This window comes from Schistocerca americana, chromosome 1, assembly GCF_021461395.2.
Source record: "Schistocerca americana isolate TAMUIC-IGC-003095 chromosome 1, iqSchAmer2.1, whole genome shotgun sequence".
Classification (NCBI taxonomy): domain Eukaryota; kingdom Metazoa; phylum Arthropoda; class Insecta; order Orthoptera; family Acrididae; genus Schistocerca; species Schistocerca americana.
In genome coordinates this window covers 1,156,742,027-1,156,765,181 of record NC_060119.1, presented here as the reverse complement: position 1 = coordinate 1,156,765,181, position 23,155 = coordinate 1,156,742,027, and the positions used below count along the sequence as shown (strand labels likewise).

General features: G+C 43.6%; 1 protein-coding gene across 1 annotated transcript in view; it reads right to left on the bottom strand.

The window, feature by feature from the left end:
* Positions 1–2,003: 2,003 nt before the first annotated feature.
* Positions 2,004–23,155, bottom strand: part of LOC124597567 (trypsin-like) — a 38,962-nt gene continuing 17,810 nt past the window's right edge. Inside the window, exons 5-6 of the mRNA XM_047135945.1 lie at positions 11,975–12,130; positions 2,004–2,165 (exon numbers count right to left, since the gene is read on the bottom strand). Of these exons, the coding sequence (XP_046991901.1) occupies positions 2,004–2,165; positions 11,975–12,130 (318 nt within the window). The remainder of the gene's footprint in view (positions 2,166–11,974; positions 12,131–23,155) is intronic.

The following is a 23,155-nucleotide window of genomic DNA, read 5'->3' as shown; positions in this document are numbered from 1 at the left end:
TATGCGGCGAGATGGAATCCAAATTGGCGTGACCACTCCGTCCAGCTTTCCAGTGCCGCATCAAACTGACGAAAAGGTGGTGCAACTGCATGTTGTGGCTGCGGTAGCGGTGGAGCGGTGGCTGCCGCATCGGTTTGCATTGCACGTTGACCCTGGACGAGCTGTCCAAGGGCATCCAATAACGCCTGCGTCTGCTGATTCTGCAAGCGATAAAATTCGGACAGTACATCTGGAGATTGTGGCGAAGCCATGACACAAGTAATTTAGGCAAGATCAATTGGTACAAACGCGATTTAGCTCGTCGCCAATTTGTAGTGTTGGCAGAAGAGTCAACACTGTTTTTCTAGAGGAGGCCGAAATGCACGCGTTTAATTACACGCTGACTGGCGTGAGGTCTGGAACAGGTCAGAGAAATAAGACTAGCAAAACAGGAGGTAACTGGTAGAATACTTAACTTTAATCCACAATTGTAGAACATCTCTCGTTACGGTACATGCTTCATAATATTAATTATCAAGTGAATACGGCGCCTTGCTAGGTCGTAGCAAATGTAGCTGAAGGCTATGCTAACTATCGTCTCGGCAAATGAGAGCGTATTTGTCAGTGAACCTTTCCTTGCAAAGTCAGCTGTACAATTGGGGCGAGTGCCAGTACGTCTCTCTAGACCTGCCGTGTGGTGGCGCTCGGTCTGCTATCACTGACAGTGGCGACACGCGGGTCCGACGTATACTAATGGACCGCGGCCGATTTAAAGGCTACCACCTAGCAAGTGTGGTGTCTGGCGGTGACACCACATTTTTTATGATGGAGAATACTGTAATAAGTACAGAAGGTTTCCTATATCTTGAGAGGGCGCCCACTTCTCGAGGTTTTCTTACGGCAGTGAGAGGAGTTCTCTGCCAGTTATGCGTATGCGCCGCAACGGTGCATTTGCACTTCATAACAGGTATACATTTATCTTGACATGGTTATTGTATTTTTGGTAATACCGTTTTAAATGTCTGGCACTTGAATCTTGAAACGATACGTTCTGTATTTTTGGCGTGCGCTTAAAAAATTTGGTAATAGCTGTGCTGTACATGACTGTAAATTTGGTTTTCTGTCCTGTAGGGTGATTTGAATATGGTTCCCGGCCAGAAACTGGTCATCAAGTAAGTAAAATAGTGAAATTTGCAACTTTGACTGGTTTACCGTTGTACTGATTAACAGAAGGTGCTGCCCTGCAGTCATTCCAGAATGCTAGAAGTTCGTAATTTTTTAGGCACATGTCGGCAGTTGTGGTACGCTTTGGAATTCCTGCGTCAAAATACCGCGTTATGATGCTAGAGGGGCCAGAACAAAATGGCGTATCCTGTTGATGAAGTCAGTTGCGGTTTGGGAATCCTCTTTCTGTATTTCAAGGTGAACAGCGCTGATTCAGTCCATGTTGAGTTGGTGGAAGTATCCAGTCATCGTACTGTTTCTTGCGGCTATCAAATTTTGCCTCAGCCTCTTCTCGGTATTCTCCCAACATGGTATCAACATGGTATTTCCCTCACTCCTCAGACGAAGAAGCAGTTGTGAGACAGGTATTTTCACCGTCACAATGTGTATGATTTTCAAGGAAGAATATTTCAGGTACAGTCCAAGTGTACACTTCAACAACCAAGTTCTCTTCCACGTCATCTAACGTTCGGAAAAATTGAATGCTAAATAAGTACACAGGAACTGGTGTCTTCACCACGTGTCATGATCGCAGCTTGATTTTTCGAGGTGATGACTTAAAGGAGACGACAGACCCTAGTAATAGGATATTTCCCAGTGTTGTGTATGTTTAGCTTTGAATGACAAATATTGTAATGCAGGGTTACGATTTCAGAATGAAAGCATCACAGACTGCAAGACTGCCGACGAACAGAATTTTATTATCAGCTGTAGACATATATTGACATTGATAACTTATCGTAATAACAGTAATTTTGATCAGCATTTGAAAACTGTATTCAAATACATTTACAACGGTACTAGTGCGGCACCACTGATCCACTGGTGGTCTCGGTGATCCAGTTGACGTAGCTGGAGACTCGGGTGTTAATCGAGGGGTAGGGAGGGGTGGCACACCTGTAGCCCCACGACACCAGCCCCACAAGCTTTCCCTCGTAGACCAGCGGACCACCTGAATCACCCTGCACAGATCGTTGGCTAAAATCAGTTGTGGTGCGTGTAGAAACTCGTATTTTAAAAGGCATAATTCCCCCCTTTCTTATCACAATACACACTTGTTTTCCAGTTACTTAAAAATGTTCGTGATCAGACTCAACTGTAATTCGTATCCTTAAATATAAACTCTCAGTATTTTAATCTCCATTTTGAATAGTGTTATATCCTAGCCAGTAATGCCACCCGAGCCCGCTGCCAAAAGGTTGGCAGCATCAAAGTCCGGACGCCGTCCGCATAAGCAGCGCCAGCGAGACAGGAAATCGCCGCAAGTCTGCGCGCGCCACCGCTGGCTTCTGGCTTCTTAAGCGCTGGAGTCGCGAGCGGTAGGACAGTTCTGTATTCGCCGCTCAGTTGTATACTCGCCACCGAATTGTGTACTTGCTAGTCAGTTGTGTGTTCATCGCAGCAGAGTTGTTGTTTGTCGTCAGCCGACGCTGACCTAGCCGCTCCGACTCGAACTAGACAGATTTCTGTAGACACGGAGTTCACTACTGTGTTTCTGTATCTTCGTTAATAAAGATAAGTACCGACTTTTATTTAATCAGAGTGTTTGGGTTTTCATCTTTCTGTTCACTGGTCCAGCGGACCGGTCGGCCAGCTATTAAAAGTGTGGCGGTGACTTCGTAAGCCGTTTCTACAGCGAATTGTTTGTCGCTACGAACGCCGCCACAAAAAATAGGTCTACATTTTACACAACGATATTTATGGAAATATTGTATAATGACATAATTATAAGAAACTGGCAGTTCAGTTAATATTGCAGATCAATACAGACTCACGTGTAAGCTACCTTTGCTACAACACATTTTTCCAATACCATGTATTGCATTTTCTGCAACTCATCATTATTCTATTTTATGTAGCTTGCAGATGTCCACAGTAGTCTAGGGGTAGCGTCTTTGATTATTAATCAAAACGTCGTCGGGCCTGGGTTCCAATCCCGCCACCATATCGTGGATAAAAATCATCAGCAGTTGCGGCCGAAGACTTCCGGGGTAAGAAGTCACCCTCATTCTGTCAACGGCTTTGTCAAAGAGGGCAGGGAAGCGGACAGAGGGTCAAGGTACTCTCTTGCCCTTGGGATGGGAAACTGCACCTACATCGCGGAAGAATTTACATCTACATCCATACTCCGCAAGCCACCTGACGGCGTGTGGCGGAGGGTACTCTGAGTACCTCTATCGGTTCTCCCCAGCAATGATCAACAGCACCAGGAAGCAGAAGTCAACGGAAACCACTGCATTTAAGACACATAATGTATATCCACAGGACAAGTGGTCTGTAATTGAAAAGGTGCCATGATGATCTCTCCATTGGTAAAAGATTCCGGAATAGTCCGCCCTTCGGATATCCGGAAGAGGACCGTCAGGGAAGAAATCGAAATGAGAAAAAGATTGAATAATTAACAAGAGGATAACGTTGTACGAGTCGCGGCGTGGAACGTCTGAAGTATGGTCATGGTAGGGAACATAGAAAATCTGAAAAGGGAAATGCAAAAACTCAATCTATATATAGTAAGGGTGAATGAAGGGAAGTAGAAAGAAGACAAGCATTTCTGATAAGACGAGAATAGAGTAATATCAACAGCAGAAGAAAGTGGTATAACAGGAGTAGGATTCGTTATGGATAGTAAAGTTACTTAAAGGCTGAAATGTTTGCTTCAATGTGTGAAAGAAATTAAGAAGTAGAAATGTAGTTAAGTAGAAGATGCATTCATATAGACTGGAGGAAAAACAATCACAAAATCAAGAAGGGGTTGTGCGGCATACACGAAAGCTAGTAGATGTCTTTCCACATGTGAAATGTGATGTCTAGTCAAATTTCGTGCCAGTCGCATAAGAGTGGCGCTAGTAGAGCCACTATGAGGTTGAAAATCCTCTAAATCCTCGCACGAACGAGAGAATGGCTGACATCGGAATAAGTGTCCAAGGAATAGAAAAGCAACTGAAGTCACTCAATAGAGGAAAGTCCACTGGACCCGACGGGATACCAATTCGATTCTACACGGAGTACGCGAAAGAACTTGCCCCCCTTCTAACAGCCGTGTACCGCAAGTCTCTAGAGGAACGGAAGGTTCCAAATGATTGGAAAAGAGCACAGGTAGTTCCAGTTTTCAAGAAGGGACGTCGAGCAGATGCACAAAACTATAGGCCCATATCTCTGACATCGATCTGTTGTAGAATTTTAGAACATATTTTTTGCTCGCATATCATGTCATTTCTGGAAACCCAGAACCTACTCTGTAGGTATCAACATGGATTCCAGAAACAGCGATCGTGTGAGAGCCAACTCGCTTTATTTGTTCATGAGACCCAATAAATATTAGATACAGGCTCCCAGGAAGATGCCATTTTCCTTGACTTCCAGAAGGCGTACGATACAGTTCCGCACTGTCGCCTGATAAACAAAGTAAGAGCCTACGGAATATCAGACCAGCTGTGTGGCTGGATTGAAGAGTTTTTAGCAAACAGAACACAGCATGTTGTTCTCAATGGAGAGACGTCTACAGCGTTAAAGTAAACTCTGGTGTGCCACAGAGGAGTGTTATGGGACCATTGATTTTCACAATATATATAAATGACCTAGTAGATAGTGTCGGAAGTTCCATGCGACTTTTCGCGGATGTTGCTGTAGTATACAGAGAAGTTGCAGCATTAGAAAATTGCAGCGGATGATGCTGTAGTATACAGAGAAGTTGCAGCATTAGAAAATTGTAGCGAAATGAAGAAAGATCTGCAGTGGATAGGCACTTGGTGCAGGAAGTGGCATTTGACCCTTAACATAGACAAATGTAATGTATTGCGAATACATAGAAATAAGGATACTTCATTGTATGATTATATGATAGCGGAACAGACACTGGTAGCAGTTACTTCTGTAAAATATCTGGGAGTATGCGTACGGAACGATTTGAAGTGGAATGATCATATAAAATTAATTGTTGGTGAAGCAGGTGCCAGGTTGAGATTCATTGGGAAAGTCCTTAGAAAATGTAGTCCATCAACAAAGGAGGTGGCTTACAAAACACTCGCTCGACCTGTACTTGAGTATTGCTCATCAGTGTGGGATCCGTACCAGATCGGGTTGACGGAGGAGATAAAGAAGATCCAAAGAAGAGCGGCACGTTTCGTCATAGGGTTATTTGGTAACCGTGATAGCTTTACGGAGATGTTTAGCAAACTCAAGTGGCAAACTCTGCAAGAGAGGCACTCTGCATCGTGGTGTAGCTTGCTGTCCAGGTTTCGAGAGGGTGCGTTTCTGGCTGGGCTCAAATGGCTCTGAGCACTATGGGACTCAACTGCTGAGGTCATTAGTCCCCTAGAACTTAGAACTAGTTAAACCTAACTAACCTAAGGACATCACAAACATCCATGCCCGAGGCAGGATTCGAACCTGCGACCGTAGCGGTCTTGCGGTTCCAGACTGCAGCGCCTTTAACCGCACGGCCACTTCGGCCGGCGGTGCGTTTCTGGATGAGGTTTCGAATATATTGCTTCCCCCTACTAGTACCTCCCGAGGAGGTCACGAATGTAAAATTAAAGAGATTCGAGCGCGCACGGAGACTTTCAGACAGTCGTTCTTCCCGCGAACCATACGCGACTGGAACAGAAAAGGGAGGTAATGGCAGTGGCACGTAAAGTGCCCTCCACCACTCACCGTTGGGTGGCTTGCGGAGTATAAATGTAGATGAAATCAAGTTTGTTTCAAATAAACGTTGTAAAGCACGTGAGCTTTGGTTGCCTTTGAGATTGGACGTCGTGAGTTGATGTTAGTCAAAGAAGCCATTATCAACATCTCACTGAGCTTCGACAAGGTCGCCTAATAGGGCTACAAATGGTGGTCATGAGAACGTACGGTGAGAAGAAGAGCGGGCTCCGGACGACCACGTGGCACTACCAAGAGGGAAGACCACCGTGATCGCCATATGGCTCTGTGGCTCTGGCGCATTGTATTGAATCTGCACCAGCAATTGAAGCAGCAGTTGGTACCAGAGTGACACAAAGAACTGTTTTCTTTTTTTTTTTTTTTTTGCCCTCTACAGCTCCCTCGAGTACCATGGAAGTCATTCCCTCATGTCTTAGCAGATGTCCTATCATCCTGTCCCTTCTCCTTATCAGTGTTTTCCACATATTCCTTTCTTCTCCGATTCTGCTTAGAACCTCCTCATTCCTTACCTTATCAGTCCACCTAATTTTCAACATTCGTCTATAGCACCACATCTCAAATGCTTCGATTCTCTTCTGTTCCGGTTTTCCCACAGTCCATGTTTCTCTACCATACAATGCTGTACTCCAGACGTACATCCTCAGAAATTTCTTCCTCAAATTAAGGCCGGTATTTGATATTAGTAGACTTCTCTCGGCCAGAAATGCCTTTTTTGCCATAGCGAGTCTGCTTTTGATGTCCTCCTTGCTCCGTCCGTCATTGGTTATTTTACTGCCTAGGTAGCAGAATTCCTTAACTTCATTGACTTCGTGACCATCAATCCTGATGTTAAGTTTCTCGTTGTTCTCATTTTTACTACTTCTCATTACCTTCGTCTTTCTCCGATTTACTCTCAAACCATACTGTGTGCTCATTAGACTGTTCATTCCGTTCTGTTACCCATGGTTTCTTCGCAGCTACCTTCTTTGTACCTATGTTTTCCTTCCCTACTTCTGTGATGGCCCTTTTTAGAGATGTCCATTCCTCTTCAACTGTACTGCCTACTGCGCTATTCCTTATTGCTGTATCTATAGCGTTAGAGAACCTCAAACGTATCTCGTCATTCCTTAGTACTTCCGTATCCCACTTCTTTGCGTATTGATTCTTCCTGACTAATGTTTTGAACTTCAGCCTACTCTTCATCACTGCTATATTGTGATCTGAGTCTATATCTGCTCCTGGGTACGCCTTACAATACAGTATCTGATTTCGGAATCTCTGTCTGACCATGATGTAATCTAATTGAAATCTTCCCGTATCTCCCGGCCTTTTCCAAGTATACCTCCTCCTCTTGCGATTCTTGAACAGGGTATTATCTATTACTAGCTGAAACTTGTTACAGAACTCAATTAGTCTTTCTCCTCTTTCATTCCTTGTCTCAAACCCATATTCTCCTGTAACCTTTTCTTCTACTCCTTCCCCCACAACTGCATTCCAGTCGCCCATGACTATTAGATTTTCGTCCCCCTTTACATACTGCATTACCCTTTCAATATCCTCATACACTTTCTCTATCTGTTCATCTTCAGCTTGCGACGTCGGCATGTATACCTGAACTATTGTTGTCGGTGTTGGTCTGCTGTCGATTCTGATTAGAACAACCCGGTCACTGAACTGTTCACAGTAACACACCCTCCGCCCTACCTTCCTATTCATAACGAATCCTACACCTGTTATACCATTTTCAGCTGCTGTTGATATTACCCGATACTCATCTGACCAGAAATCCTTGTCTTCCTTCCACTTCACTTCACTGACCCCTACTATATCAAGATTGAGCCTTCGCATTTCCCTTTTCAGATTTTCTAGTTTCCCTACCACGTTCAAGCTTCTGACATTCCACGCCCCGACTCGTAGAACGTTATCCTTTCGTTGATTATTCAATCTTTTTCTCATGGTAACCTCGCCCTTGGCAGTCCCCTCCCGGAGATTGGATGGGGGACTATTCCTGAATCTTTTGCCAATGGAGAGATCATCATGACACTTCTTCAATTACAGGCCACATGTCGTGTGGATACACGTTACGTGTCTTTGATGCAGTGGTTTCCATTGCCTTCTGCATCCTGATGTCGTTGATCATTGCTGATTCTTCCGCCTTTAGGGGCAATTTCCCACCCCTAGGACAAGAGAGTGCCCTGAACCTCTATCCGCTCCTCCGCCCTCTTTGACAAGGCCGTTGGCAGAATGGGGCTGACTTCTTATGCCGGAAGTCTTCGGCCGCCAAATCGGCTACTTCAAGGACAGCTCCGAGCCAGACGCCTTGTAGCGTGCATTCCATTGACCCCGAACCACCGCCATTTAGACTGAACTGGTGTCAAGCGAGAGCTCATTGGAGAGTAGGCTGGAGGTCTATTGTGTTTTTGGATGAAATCTGGTTCTTCCTCTGTGGCAGTGACGGCCGTGTGTTGGTTAGAAGGAGACCAGTTGAAGGCCTGCAACCAACCTGTCTACCTGATAGACACACTGGAGTTATGGTCTGGGGTGCGATTTCGCATGACACAAGGAGCACTCGCGTGGCTATCCCACGCACCCTGACCGCATATTTGTATGACAGTCTGGTGATGCAGCCTGTTGTGCTGCCATTCATGAACAGCATTCTACGGAGTGTTTTCCACCAGGAGACCACTGGCCCACATACCGCTGTTGTAACCCAACATGTTTTATAGGGTGTCGACATGTTGCCTTGGGTTGCTCGTTCATCAGATCTGTCTGCAGTCGAGCACATATGAGACATCATAGGACGAGAACTCCTGCGTCATCCTGAAACAGCATTAATGTCCCCTGTATTGACCAAAAAGTGCAAAACGCATGGAAACCCATCCCACAAACAGACAACCGTCACCTGTACAACACATTGCATGCACGTCTGCATGCTTGCATTCAACATATTGGCCGTTACACCGGTTATTAACGTTCCATCATTTCACATTTGCAACAGATTATCTCACGATTACATTAACTTATAATCTTTTGATGTTAATCAGTTACCTAGACAAATGAATTCCCAAAATTTCATTACTCTACATTAATTATTTCTTGGTGTTCTGACTTTTTCCGTCTTTGTATTACAATATTTTTTGGGTATTTATTAAAGTCATATAACAAAACTCATAAAAATGAAGGTAGCTTTATGTCCTAGAAAAAGTGTCAAACTAAAGGGGGCTATCCATCATGTAGACGCAGGAGAAAGGGCAATACTTCTTCACCGAGAATATTTATAAAAAGTCCTGGCTGATGTTTACAGTAAACTGAATGAATGGACGCACTTAATGGTACGAAAAATACTCCCGAAACATCACGCAGCCATCCCTCCGCACAATGCGGCTTAAGTGCGTCATCAGGTTGTTGGACACGCTTGTGAATTAGTATCTTTTTAGAATCATTGTTCTTTCCAAATACGATAGCTCATTTCTGCCATTCTGTCACGTCTCCACTTCACCAACGTGATTTACGTTAGCAGAGGAATGTCACACGACATTCTGGTACGGCCTAAACAATTTACAGTGGTCCTAATCAACCACGGTGCTCTTACAAGGATAGAGACTATTGTACTGTCCACTCACACTCAGCTTATTTAAACGTTGCGACCTAATCTAACGGTGTAATCAGTAAGAAGTGAATCGTCACAGACAAAAAGGCACACATTGAGGAGACGAAAGTCATGCGATACCTCCTGATATCGCGTCGGATCTCCTTTTGCCAGGAGTACCGCAGCAACTCGACGTAGCATGGACTCAACAAGTCATTGGAAGCCCCCCGCAGAAATACTCACAAGGGAACCTCCCCATCGCACCCCCCTCAGATTTAGTTATAAGTTGGTACAGTGGATAGGCCTTGAAAAACTGAACACAGATCAATCGAGAAAACAGGAAGAAGTGATGTGCAACTATGAAAAAAAAGCAAAATATAGAAACTGAGTAGTCCATGTGCAAGATATGCAACATTAAGGAACCGTGAGCTCAGGAGCACCGTGGTCCCATGGTTAGCGTGAACAGCTACGAAACGTGAGGTCCTTGGTTCAAGTCTTTCCTCGTGTGAAAATTTTAATTTTTTATTTTCAGACAATTACTATCCGTCCCTCCGATGCGAAGTAACTGCGCCGTAGCATGGGGCGCTACACCTAAACAAGAAAACCTAAATCGGGCAAGGTAGAAGAATCTTTTTACCCATTCGCCAAGTTAGGTGGGTCGACAACATATTCCTGTCATGTGACGCACATGCCGTCACCAGTGTCGTATATAATATATCAGACGTGTTTTCCTTTGGAGGAATCGGTTGACCTATGACCTTGCGATCAAATGTTTTCGGTTGCCATTGGAGAGGCACGTCCTTTCGTCTACTAATCGCACGGTTTTGCGGTGCGGTCGCAAAACACATACACTAAACTTCTTACAGTGAACAGAGACGTCAATGAACGAACGGACAGATCATAACTTTGCGAAAATAAAGAAAGTAAAATTCTCATGCGAGGGGAGACTTGAACCAAGAACCTCTCGTTCCGCAGCTGCTGACGCTAACCACGGGGCCACGGTGCTCCTGAGCTCACGGTTCCTGAATGTTGCCTATCTTCGCATGGACTACTCAGTTTGTATATTTTGCCTCTTTTTCATAGTTGCACATAACTTCTTCCTGTTTTCTCGATTGATCTGTGTTCAGTTTTTCAAGGCCTATCCACTGTGCCAACTTATAAGTAAATCTGAGGGGGGTGCGATGGGGAGGTTCCCTTGTCAGCCCTGCTGCCTCTACGGCTGTTCATAATTGCCAAAGTGTTGCCGGTGCAGGATTTTGTACGCGAGTTGGCCTCTCGATTACGTCCCATAAATGTTCGATGGGATTCGCGTAGGGCGATCTGGGTAGCCAAATAATTCACTGGAATTGTTCAGAATTATCGTCAAACCAACGTCGGATAGTTGTGATTCGGTGACTTGACATCTTTGTTTGGGAACAGGAAGTCCACGAAAGGCTGCGAATACTCTCCAAGTAGCCGAACATAATCAGTTCTGGTCAATGATCAGTTCAGATGGACCAAAGGGCACAGTTCATTCCATGCAAAAACAGCCCACACAATTATCGAACCATCACCAGCTTACACAATTACTTGTTGACAACTTGGATCATTCGCTTCGTAGGGTCTGCGCCGCACTGGAACCGAACCATCAGCTCTTACCAACTGAAATCGAGACGCATCTGATCAGACCACGGTTTTCCGGTCGATTAGGTTCTAGCCGATATGGTCACGAGCCCAGGCGATGCCGTGCTGTTAGTAAAGGCCCTTGCGTAGTCGTTTACTGCCGTTGCCATTAAGGCGAAATTTGCCGCACTGTCCTAAAGGAAACGTTCGTCATATGTCCCGCATTGATTTCTGCGGTTATGTCAAGCGCGGTTGCTTGTCTGTTAGCACTGACAACTACACAAACGCCATTAACTTCGATTATCAGGTGAAAGCCGTCAGTCACTGCGCTGTCGGTGGCGAGAGGTAATGCCTCAAATTTCTAGCTCGGCACACTCCTGACACTGTGGATTTCGCAATATTGAGTTCCCTAACGATTTCCGAAATGGAAGGTCTCATGCTTCTAGCTCCAACTACTATTCCGTCTGCAAAATCTGGCCGGCCGCGGTGGTCTCGCGGTTCTAGGTGCGCAGTCCGGAACTGCGCGACTGCTACGGTCTCAGGTTCGAATCCCGCCTCGGGCATGGATGTGTGTGATGTCCTTAGGTTAGTTAGGTTTAAGTAGTTCTAAGTTCTAGGGGACTGATGACCACAGCTGTTAAGTCCCATAGTGCTCAGAGCCATTTGAACCATTTTTATGCAAATTCTGTTAATTCTCGTCGTGAGGCCATAATCACGTCGGAAACCTTACCACATGAATCACCTGAGTACAAATGATAGCTCTGTCAGTTCACTGTCCTTTTATACCTTGTATACGCGATGCTACTGCCATCTGTATATTACATATCGCTATCCCGTGACTTTTGTCACCTCCGCGTATTTCTGCATCGGACCTAGCGCTGTCTAATGTGTGCTCCTCTCCCAGACAGTTTTTTCACCACCAGTTTGCTCTGTACTTACGGTGCAGGAGTCGTAGTTTATGTCTTCAAAACGAGCAACGCATAACTGCGTATCGTAGATAGGGTCGTTCTCTGTGGCCCACACCGCCTGGCACTCCTCTTGGTTGACTGTTGTTAAGTCCACTTTTCGCAGGGAATATGGATGCGGCCCTCCAGCCTGTGAAAAAAAAAAATCATTTCCTTATACCAAAACAATGCTAACATGTTCCAGTTTTCAAAACCTCTGATTTAACAAATGGAATAGCAGGGATTAGACAAAAGTATAGACACACCGAGAACACAACACACTGCCGTGCCTTGTACGGTATAGGAAAACCATTGCTATTCAAAAAGAATTTCCAGTCGTTTAGGAATGGAAAATTACAAGTCCTGGATGGTTTTGAAAGGAATCTTGTATCATCCTTCTCGCAATATAATGTCAAATCAAGGTAACGACAACCTTCTGTCCAAAGTAGACTGCAAAGGTTCGTTGATACTGAGATCTTGTGACTGTGGTAGCCAGGAGATACGATAAAATTCATCATTGTGCTCATAAAGCCAGTCCTGGTTGATGTAAACTGTGTAAAAGGGGCCCTGTCTTCTTGGACACAGAATCACCATTGGTTAACAAACGTTGTACCATGGCATTTTGGAATTTTACCAGTATTTTATCACACGGGGTGTTCAAAAAGTCTCTCCACAGTGCCGTAAGATAGTTAGCCGCGCGTGCCGTATGCCGCAGTAAATATACCGAAATTAAACTCAGCGAAATACAAGTTATTAATTTATTGAATATTCATTTTTACTTAAAAATTTTCACATTAAATGTTGAAAGTGTCCCCCCTGTGGTTGAATACACAATTCAATTCGTCTAATCATGTTTCCAAACACAAGCTGAAACATTTCTTCTGTAACAGAAGCACTGAAAGTGGATACTGCAATTTTCAATTCATCGATGGATTTTGGACGGTTTTTATAGACAGTTACTTTCGCTGCACCGCAGAAGAAAAAGTCAGGAGGTGTTGGGTCAGGCGATCGTGGAGGCCAAAGTACATGTGAAATTATGCGGTCACCAAAAACATCAGCAAGCAGTAACATTGAAATACGAGCTGTATGCGCGGTTGCACCATCTTGTTGAAAATAGCCGTTCAGTATTTCACTTAACACAAGTTCTCCTATGAATGGGTGCAGAATATCACCGCAGTATCGTTGTGCGTTTATTGTTTCGTTGAAAAATATTGGACCCACAATCCGACGTCTAGAAATTGCGATCCAAACTCCTATTTTCACAGAATGAAGTGGTTTCTCATGAACACGCAATGGATTTGCAGTACTCCACATACGATAATTTTGCGAGTTCATGTACCCGGATAAATGAAACCACGCCTCATCAGTGAGAATCTTTTCATTAAGAATATCCCTTCCATTTGGTTGAACGAAATTTTTGAACCATTGACAGTAATGTAGTCTCTTTCCCTGATCAGTATTTTTCAGTTCTTGCACGACTGTCGCTTTGTATGGGAAAAGTTCTAATTTTTTCCTTACAGCTGTGTGGGCCGTTCCGACACTAACATCGATTTCCTGGGCGAGTTTTCTTACTGACTTGTTCGGACTCATGGACATTATATCGGAAAAAGCGAGTAGTTTATCCTCAGACAAAACGCTAGGACGACCACTTCTCGGTGCATCTGTCACTGAACCCGTACTTCGAAATTTGTTAGTCAGATCTCGCACAGTATCGCGATGTGGGAATATTGTCTCCGGGAAATCTGAATTAAATGTCTGACGAACTGAAACTGTGTATTTACTCCCAGCTTTGAACACTTCTTCGACAAAAAGCACACGTCCTTCAATGGTTAGCATTTTAACAGTGACAAAAACGAAACAAACGAACAAAAGAACTAAACTTAAACGTTCACGTCAACACGTAACGACACACACCAACGATACTACTGACGCTGGCTGGATAAACGAAACAGTGGAATGTTGGGAGAGTCCACTTGAAGGGAAGGAACCCAGGCAGGCGAACAATCATACGGCACGCGCGGCTAACAATCATACGGCACTGCGGAGAGACTTTTTGAACACCCCGTATATGTGTTTCCAAATGTTATTGCACAACCTTTGTATATAACGTGAGTCACCTGTAACGACCACTCTTTTACACGTGCCACAAATTCTAACACAGTATAGACAGAAATAATATATAATATCATGAATTACAGTCTATTTTAAATCAGATATCATCTGACATTCAAGGTCTGAATTTGGAACGTTGTCGCAGTGAGTTTCATCTGCAGGCAACCACTTCTGAACTCAGTTCTACAAGCGACAGAAAGTAGATTTTCAGGTTCCACAAATATAAATTGAAAAATCTGTAATTCAAATATGGAATACTTGCCTATAATGCCTTTAAGCGTGCCAAATACCTATTACTAGTTAGTTACATTAATATTTTTGAAACACATGGAAATTTTCCCATTTGGATACCATTACAAAATTATCACGTCAGAATCTCGAAAACTAGTGAAATAACTGAGATAGTTAGTTTCATTGAGTACCAAATGCCTCACTCGACGACAGATTTATCCGGGATTACAGATTGCATTCCCTTTGCTGTGTATAAGCATCGGAAAATGGACTTTTTCCAATTTTTTTTCAGTTTTCTCGTACATGTATGAATTTTGAGATCTGTATCTCCTACAGTAATATTGTAGAAATTATGAAATTGACACATCGTGTTGTAGCGAAACAGCCTACTCACGCCGTATAAAATTCACATCAGTCTTTCCATTGTGTGCCAGGCAGTCCGCTGTAACTAGCTCTGACGTCATAAATGTTGCGCAATACTTTAAAAATCAAGTAAATAACCTGAAACGTTTCTAGCATGTCAGGAGTAATACTAAATCAATATGTGTTGGATATCAGTTCAATAACATTAACCATTTTCGAAATTTGTATGTTTTTCTGTAAAAATCATTGGCGCAACAGAAAAGAGTTAGAAACTAAAAAATTTATATTTAGACTCCATTTTCATAATAATTTAGTAGAAACAGTATTCTGGATCTCACAAATTAAAATTTTAGTTGAAATGCATGATTTTCTGGTTTTTGTCTTAAAAATTAAGGAAGCAAGATAGATTAAGTAGGCGAATAAATAAAGCTAGGATGTTTAAATCTAAGTAGAAGGGAGATCCGCTATAATCATAAAGATGTGAGAAGTTTCAACTGAATAACTATAAAACTCTAGCGATAGCGTATCTCCAAAGGGCATGTTCAGAGCTCGTCTACTGCGTGTAGTGTAATTAAATTAATTCTCTCGCCCAAAATATTTGACTTAGCCACGTCAGACTTTTATTATGATTACTTACCTGTGTGCTGATTGCACATTTAAATTGAGAGCTTCATCGGCCACCAGCAAAGGAAGCAATGATTTATTAAATAACTTAAAGTGGTGCATTATTATCCCAGCGGCTAGTCGAGAGAGCGGATTTGATCAGGCGTTCCTTAGCCGTCCGCACTGCGGCTTTATATTATATAAGAACGCTGCGCGAGAAAAAAAAAAGGCCCCAGTTCTCTCCAGACGCTGAATAGCGCACCACCTGTGCCGGGAGTCGCGTCGCGTCGGTATCATTGCTATAAACAGCCTCGGATGCCGTAATAAGTTACTCGGGATACGCGTAACCATGAAATCGTTTTCGAGTGAAGTGTTAATTCTGGGATGATTTCAATGATCTATCTTTAGTTTGCGTATGTCGTATTTTCACGTGCGGCCGCGGGACAGACATTCTACCATTATTTAGCGTGGCGTTTGATGAACATTATCATCAAATTATGGCGAGCATTCACTTAAACATTTCATTTGAACAGTTATAGTTGCATCAGCGCATTAGACTCTGAACTGCTCTGGTAGTTGGATTGTGTGGATTCTTTTTTGGTCTGTGACTTTCAGAATATAGTGAACGTTTTAGAGAGAATCGTTTTTGATTATGAATCCCAGACAATCTCCTAATTCCTCAGAGCTATAAGCTGTAGCTATAAATGTATTTCTCAGATGAAGTGGGCACTACGAATTCTAATTACAGGCTTCACGTTTTGCTATTCACTTTCTGGTTGCCAATATTGTAGTTAGAGAGCCAGTGTTGAGAACGGCAAACAACAGCATTAAATAAATAATAGGAACATTTTATAATAACAATAATTCCACCCGCCGCCCCACAGTGTGTGTCTCTAAGCGTATCAAATGTCTATTCCTAACAGAAAGAGTTAAGTTTTATTCTTGAAACATGCGAACTTTTCGCTCCTGGAAAGAGTACTACACGCAATCTGACAGGCACAATGATTTGCACAGAGGACGTGGCAACACGGTGGCAGTCAACAATGCCAGCACGGCTCCCATTGGTACACTGTAGGGGGAGGAGTTTATTCCGCTCTCTGTCAAATGCCAGTTACTTTAAATAGGACTGTTATGCAATTGAAGACAAGCGTATCGTAATACTACCTGGGAGTTCACCAGTGGTCTTCAATAATAATCATAGGTCGTTAAATATTCGTCGTTGTGTGAACTTCCACTACGTTGTTCCCGTGGAACACGTATCAGAACAGTGAAACAGCACTTGTCAAGACCATCTGTATGATGTTAGAAGTAGATTGACAAAATTAACCGTGTAACTCAATACCCAGCTGCCCCTACTGATCTTCCAGAAACATCAGTATCTGTTGCTATTATGTTCCATTTTCTGCAATACGCTATAAGTTACCCGCGATTAAACACTCATGTTTTTTTTCAAAAAAAGAGAGAGAGAGTTTTAGAACTACTAGAGTTAGGACGTTCAGATCAACGGGACATGTACATTAATATGTCCTGCAGAAATGGTTAACGTATGAACCATGTCAGCCGGCGAGTTCAAGAGCAACACCGATATCGTGGAGCAACACCACCTAACTGTAAAATATGGCTGAGGCTCTCGTTGTCGCTATAAATCAAAGGTAATGAATCAGTGTGACTTGAGCAGACGAGCAGGATACTTCGTATGCGCGAACCGTATCGTCAAATCACTGAGTTTGAAAGAGGGCGCTTTATTGACGTGTGACACATCCATCGGGGGTGTGCTGCTCGTCTGGGACGAAGCGTTTCGGCAATTCAACGGCTGTATGCATAATAGTTCACTGAAGATCATAGAACACGACGAGATGGGTCAAGTCGCACCACCCAGACCACACGCCGATAAGATCGACACCTGATCCGAATGGCATTGCAGGAGATATCTGCGTCCTCCTCGGCTCCGGCGGAACAGTGGAATAGCTTAACACACCGTTCAGGGGTGACAGTCTGTCGCCGTTTACTACGGCATGGGCTACGTCCGCGTCATCCACTTGTCCGCCTACCTTTGACGAATGTGTAGGAACATGATAGGCGGAGTAATGGTACACGGAACGACTTCAATGTGGACAGGAACGGCATCGGAGAGTGTTTCCTGACCAATCCAGGTTCTGTCTGTTTGAAAGTGATAGCCTCATTTCGGTTCGCCGCAGCCAGGGTGAGCGGCACCACTGTGAGCGCATTCACACAAGACATTCAGCGCCAGCTCAACGCCTTATGGTGTGGTGTGCTATTGGTTACAACCACAATGACAACTGGTGCCTGTGACCGGTGTGACCTATGTGAATGACAATCTGCGATGCTTTCTGCACAACACCCGAGATCCCATTTTTCAGCAAGACAATGCACGACGACATGTTACTGCACGAGCACGTACCTTCTTGGCGTCACAGGATATTAGCCTTTTGAGAAACTTCCTGGTAGATTAAAACTGTGTGGCGGACCGAGACTTGAACTCGGGACCTTTGCCTTTCGCGGGCAAGTGCTCTACCAACTGAGCTACCCAAGCCCGACTCACGCCCCGTCCTCACAGCTTTACTTCTGCCAGTACCTCGTCTCCTATCTTCCAAACTTTACAGAAGCTCTCCTGCGAACATTTCAGTTTTAATCTGCCAGGAACTTTCATATCAGGGCACACACCGCTGCAGAGTGAAAATCTCGTTCTGGAAACATCCCCCAGGCTGTGGCGAAGCCATGTCTCCGCAGTATCCTTTCTTTCAGGAGTGCTAGTTCTGCAAGGTTCGTAGGAGAGTTTCTGTAAAGTTTGGAAGGTAGGAGACGAGGTACTGGCAGAAGTAAAGCTGTGAGGACGGGGCGTGAGTCGTTCTTGGGTAGCTCAGTTGGTAGAGCACTTGCCCGCGAAAGGCAAAGGTCCCGAGTTCGAGTCTCGGTCCGGCACACAGTTTTAATCTACCAGGAAGTTTCATATCAGCGCACACTCCGCTGCAGAGTGAAAATCTCATTCTGTTAGCTTTTGCCCTGGCCCGCTAGATCACCAGACTCGCCACCAATCGAAAGTGTGTGGGACATGGTGAAATGCCGGGTGCAACCCTGTGACTTAAGGCCTGTCGCCACAGATTAATTGTGGAAACAGGTGAAAGGAGCGTGGATGGCTATACTACAGAGGACGCCATTCGCGCCTTATACGCGTCTATGCCATCAGGTAAGGAACAAGTTATCAGGGCGAAATGGCAGACCGTGTCCTACCATGCAACAGGACACATACCGAACCGAGGTGACTGAAATGCTAACCATTGCTGCAGAACATACTAATGTACACGTCCTGTGAATATGAACGCCGTATCTCTAGTCGGTCAGGGTGCTCCATTTTATCTGAGCATGAGTGTACTTCAATAGCAGTTGCTTCTGAGATTGCCAGTTACTCTATTTTTCGCCTACAGTAAGTTCCCAATATTGAAGTTCGTGAATGAGTTGTGAATATCTAACACCTTGTCATTACTCATAGTTACCTCATTCGTCTACTTATGTTGTATATCTTGACAGCAACATCTGAACACTTGTTTCTTCCCACTTTTTCTGTGACAGTGGTCCCCAATCATTGTGCTATAATGTTCCGGCCATTATCGAAGTAGTTTCAGTATATAGCCTTTCTATATTTCTGCTCATTGAGGCGACCAAATAATTTTTCTCTATCTCAAATACCTTCTGCCGCACACCCCACGTGGTTTGCAAAGTATAGATGTAGATGTATACGGTGACCGAAATTCCGTGCCACTGCGAAACAAGGACTCAAAGAAATAAAGGAGAATGATAAAAAAATGAAATGAGGGTGTGGCCCCTATCCGGGGAAGTTCGGCTGCCGAGTGCGACTCTTATTACAGTCAACGCCACACTGGGGACTTGCGTGCCGGTGATGAAGATGAGGGCAACACAACACTCAGTCCACGAGGGAGAAAATCTCCAACCTGGCCGGGAATCGAACCCGAGCTCGCTGCATGGTAGGCAAGCACGTAAGCACTTTCTTTTTCATATAATTTTGTTCGTTATTGTTCGTTGCATTTGTTCGGAGCGGACGTTCCGTGACATCCGTTGAAGTTCATCGTTGATCCAACTACTCGGCTTTTTGTTGCGGAGGGCGACTAACCCTCTGACAGATGAGCTACTGTGCCGGCATCACTCGGCTAAGCAGGCGGACAGGAAGGCTTTTGACACGGCACCACACAAGCGGCTCGTAGTGAAATTGTGTACTTATGGAATATCGTCTCAGTTATGTGACTGGATTTGTAATTTCTTGTCAGAGAGGTCACTTTTCGTAATAATTGACGGAAAGTCATCGAGTAAAACAGAAGTGATTTCTGACGTTGCCAACGTAGTATTATAGGCCCTTTGCTGTTCCTTCTCTATATAAACGATTTGGGAGACAATCTCAGCAGACGCCTTGCGTTGTTTGCAGATGACGCTGTCGTTTACCGACTAATAAAGTCATCAGAAGATCAAAACAAACTGCAAAATGATTTAGAAAAAAATATCTGAATGGTGCGGAAAGTGGCAGTTGACCCTAAATAACGAAACGTTTGAGGTCACCCACATGAGTGCTAAAAGGAACTCGTTAAACTTCGGTTACACAATAAATCAGTCTAATCTAAAAGCCGTAAATTCAACTAAATACCTAGGTATTACAATTACGAACAACTTAAATTGGAAGGAACACATAGAAAATGTTATGGGCACGGCTAACCAAAGACTACGGTTTATTGGCAGGACACTTAAAAATGTAATAGACTTACTAAGGAGACTGCCTACACTACGCTTGTCCGTCCTCGTTTAGAAATCCTTACCAGATACGACTGACGGAGTACATCGAAAAAGTTCAAGGAAAGGCAGCACGTTTTGTATTATCGCGAAATATGGGACAGAGTGTCACAGTAATGATACAAGATTTGGGCTGGACATCATTAAAAGAAGGGCGTTTTTCGTTGCGACGGAATCTTCTCACGAAATTCCAATCACCAACTTTCTCGTCCGAAAGCGAAAATATTTTGTTGACTCCAACCTACATAGGGAGGAACGATCACCACGATAAAATAAGGGAAATCAGAGCTCGTACGGAAAGGTATAGGTGTTCATTCTTTCCGCGCGCTATACGAGTTTGGAATAATAGGGAATTGTGAAGGTGGTTCGATGAACCCTCTGCCAGGCACTTACATGTGATTTGCGGAGATGTACATGTAGCTATGGGAACACGTACAATAGTGACAGAAACTTAGCGTTTTCCTAATAGAACATATTAAATATGTGTGTGACATCAAAACGGCAATAGCGAAAGAGATAAGTGTTTCACTGTGTAAAACTAAAGGAACCGATTCAACAACATAAAAGTCCGTAGGCAACATACTATTTAGCGGGATATTATATAAAGGTTTCCAGTCTCAAGTGGACGAAGAGCAGAAAAATAGAATATGTTTCATTGTATGCAGATGACAAATCGTTAAAGACTACCGGCATAAATATCTAACAGTTGCATGGGTTATGTAAACAACCGTATAGCTATTTTTTTTCGATATTAGCATTGTAGGCCTAATTTTCAACGTGGAATAGCTGTATAACATATACTGAGGCAACTCTTGACAAGTGTCTTTAGTAAAATGCGTAAACTACCATAACATTTGACGTCTAGTTATCGGTCCTTTGTATATGTAAATAGCTTTAAGCCAAAATTCATATAATCTCCACAATATGTTAATGTGTAATAATAATTCAGGTCTATTTCTATCAGGAAACTGCATGCCGCACGAGAGCATTTATGAGGTCCAAAATAGGACGAATTTTTTTCCCTCTCGCTCAGTAAGCGGATGGAGCCAGACAGAAGACCACTAAATTGACCTGCCATTCTCGCCAGTGGTTCGCGAAGTGTATTTATAGATATAGATATAACTATGAAGGTCTAGTTGCTTAATCAAACCATGTCGCTGGAAACACATGTATTTCCACATCCGCCAAATTTTAAGCAACAGGAAAAGCAGCAGATTTAGTGTGCAACATTAGAGAAAAATTCCACCGTTTGATTATTATTTTTTTACCAAAACACTTTTCACTGATTTCTGTGCTTTCTTCATTTGATTTCGATTATTTTCATTCTGGAAACTATTATAACAGGATAGGAGTAGAGGCAGCATCGGTCGTAAATTTTTAATCTTTTATTGCAGGTCGTTTTCAACTAGGTCGTTTTCAACCACTGTGTAGCTATCTTCAGTGCAGTTATATCCGAAATCATTGTGACTCACTGTAAATACAATCGCACGTGGAACCATATTGCCATTACAAATAACAAGCGGTTGAGTTTAACTGTGAGTTTAAATGTTTGTTATCTTCGGCCGACAGCCTGGTCATAGTGCATCCGATCTCCTTCGTCCGTTTTTGGCGGGATCAAGGAGGTAAGGTTAGGTGAAGTTAGAATTTATTCTATGTATAAAGTAGGTTAGATTTTAACCACTAAGTCTCTGTGCTTAGAGACGAGTGTTGCACACCGGCTTTTGATATTAAAAAGAAGCGGACTGCGTGTGAATAAGCTATTCTGCCTCGAAGAGAATATGGCGAGTACTGTACACTCTGTCCTCAGTTGCCGGAATAACCAGACGGGTTTTACGAATTTATGAGATGACGGGAGAAGCGTTCTGCTACATACTCGAGATAGTTCGTGGTGACCTTGAAAAGCAGGTTACAAACACTCTGCTTCGCTGTATTTATTTAAGGTTGTGAAGACGTACGTCAGGTTAGCTTGAATGACTGTCAGTCAGCATACGTGTGAAAGGCAAGCATAAAGTTAAGCATAAGGTATCCTGAACGCCTAAACTCAACAGAACTAGCGCCAGTAAGCATTACTAATAATCTGTAGACAACTAAAGCCAATCTACCACCAAAAAAAAATCCAGTACAGTAGCTGTTAGCATATAAGATACTCCATCCGTCTCACTTCAACAAATTATTTTTTGAATTTGTAATCTCCGTCTAAGATTTCCAGTAAAGATTTTGCCTGCTTGTGGTTTTCAGCAGATCTGTGATTTTAGTCCATAGATTCCGAAGTATGTCCCGGTTACGATATTTTCGTTCTCAAGATGCCACAAATATACTCTTTCTTGGACTAAACTTATCAGTTTATCACACTCCATATTTTTCGTGTGACAACGTCGGTCGATTTGAATGGGCTCTAGGCACTATGGGACTTAACATCTGAGGTCATCAGTGCCCTAGACTAGAACTACGTAAACCTAACTAACCTAAGCACATCACACACATCCATGCCCGAGGCAGGATTAGAACCTGCGACCGTAGCAACCGCGTGGTTCCAGACTGAAGCGCCTAGAACCGCTCGACCACGACGGCCGGCCCTCGGTGGATTTGAACGAAGCAAACAAACTGATATGAATTTCACCGATTGTTGTCCGAAGTCTGTATGTTCTGACTATAACATCGGTTACAGTGTGGCTACGCAAATAATGGCGTACTGATTCGAAAAGATCGGCGGTCTTGGCCGATGTCGGTCGTCGCCGGAATCCAGCGATATCGGTGCTACTGCAACAGTTGCCTTAAACTACCAGTGGAACATTCATCGAATCGTCGCTCTGTCGAGTTTATGGCGGACATGTCTTTTCAGTGTGTTCAGTTGTGTGTAACGGAAAGTGTTTGTAGTAAATGCACTTAAACCTCTCGAGTGCAAGACCTACAGGTATGCCCTAACATACAGCTCAGAGTCTTCGATTGCTTCTGTGTTTACATTGGAAATAAAGAGTTATACTGGTACAAAATTCCAGGGTTGCTCACGTCAGTCACAGCAGAGGAGAGCTCTAAAGATATGTGTCAT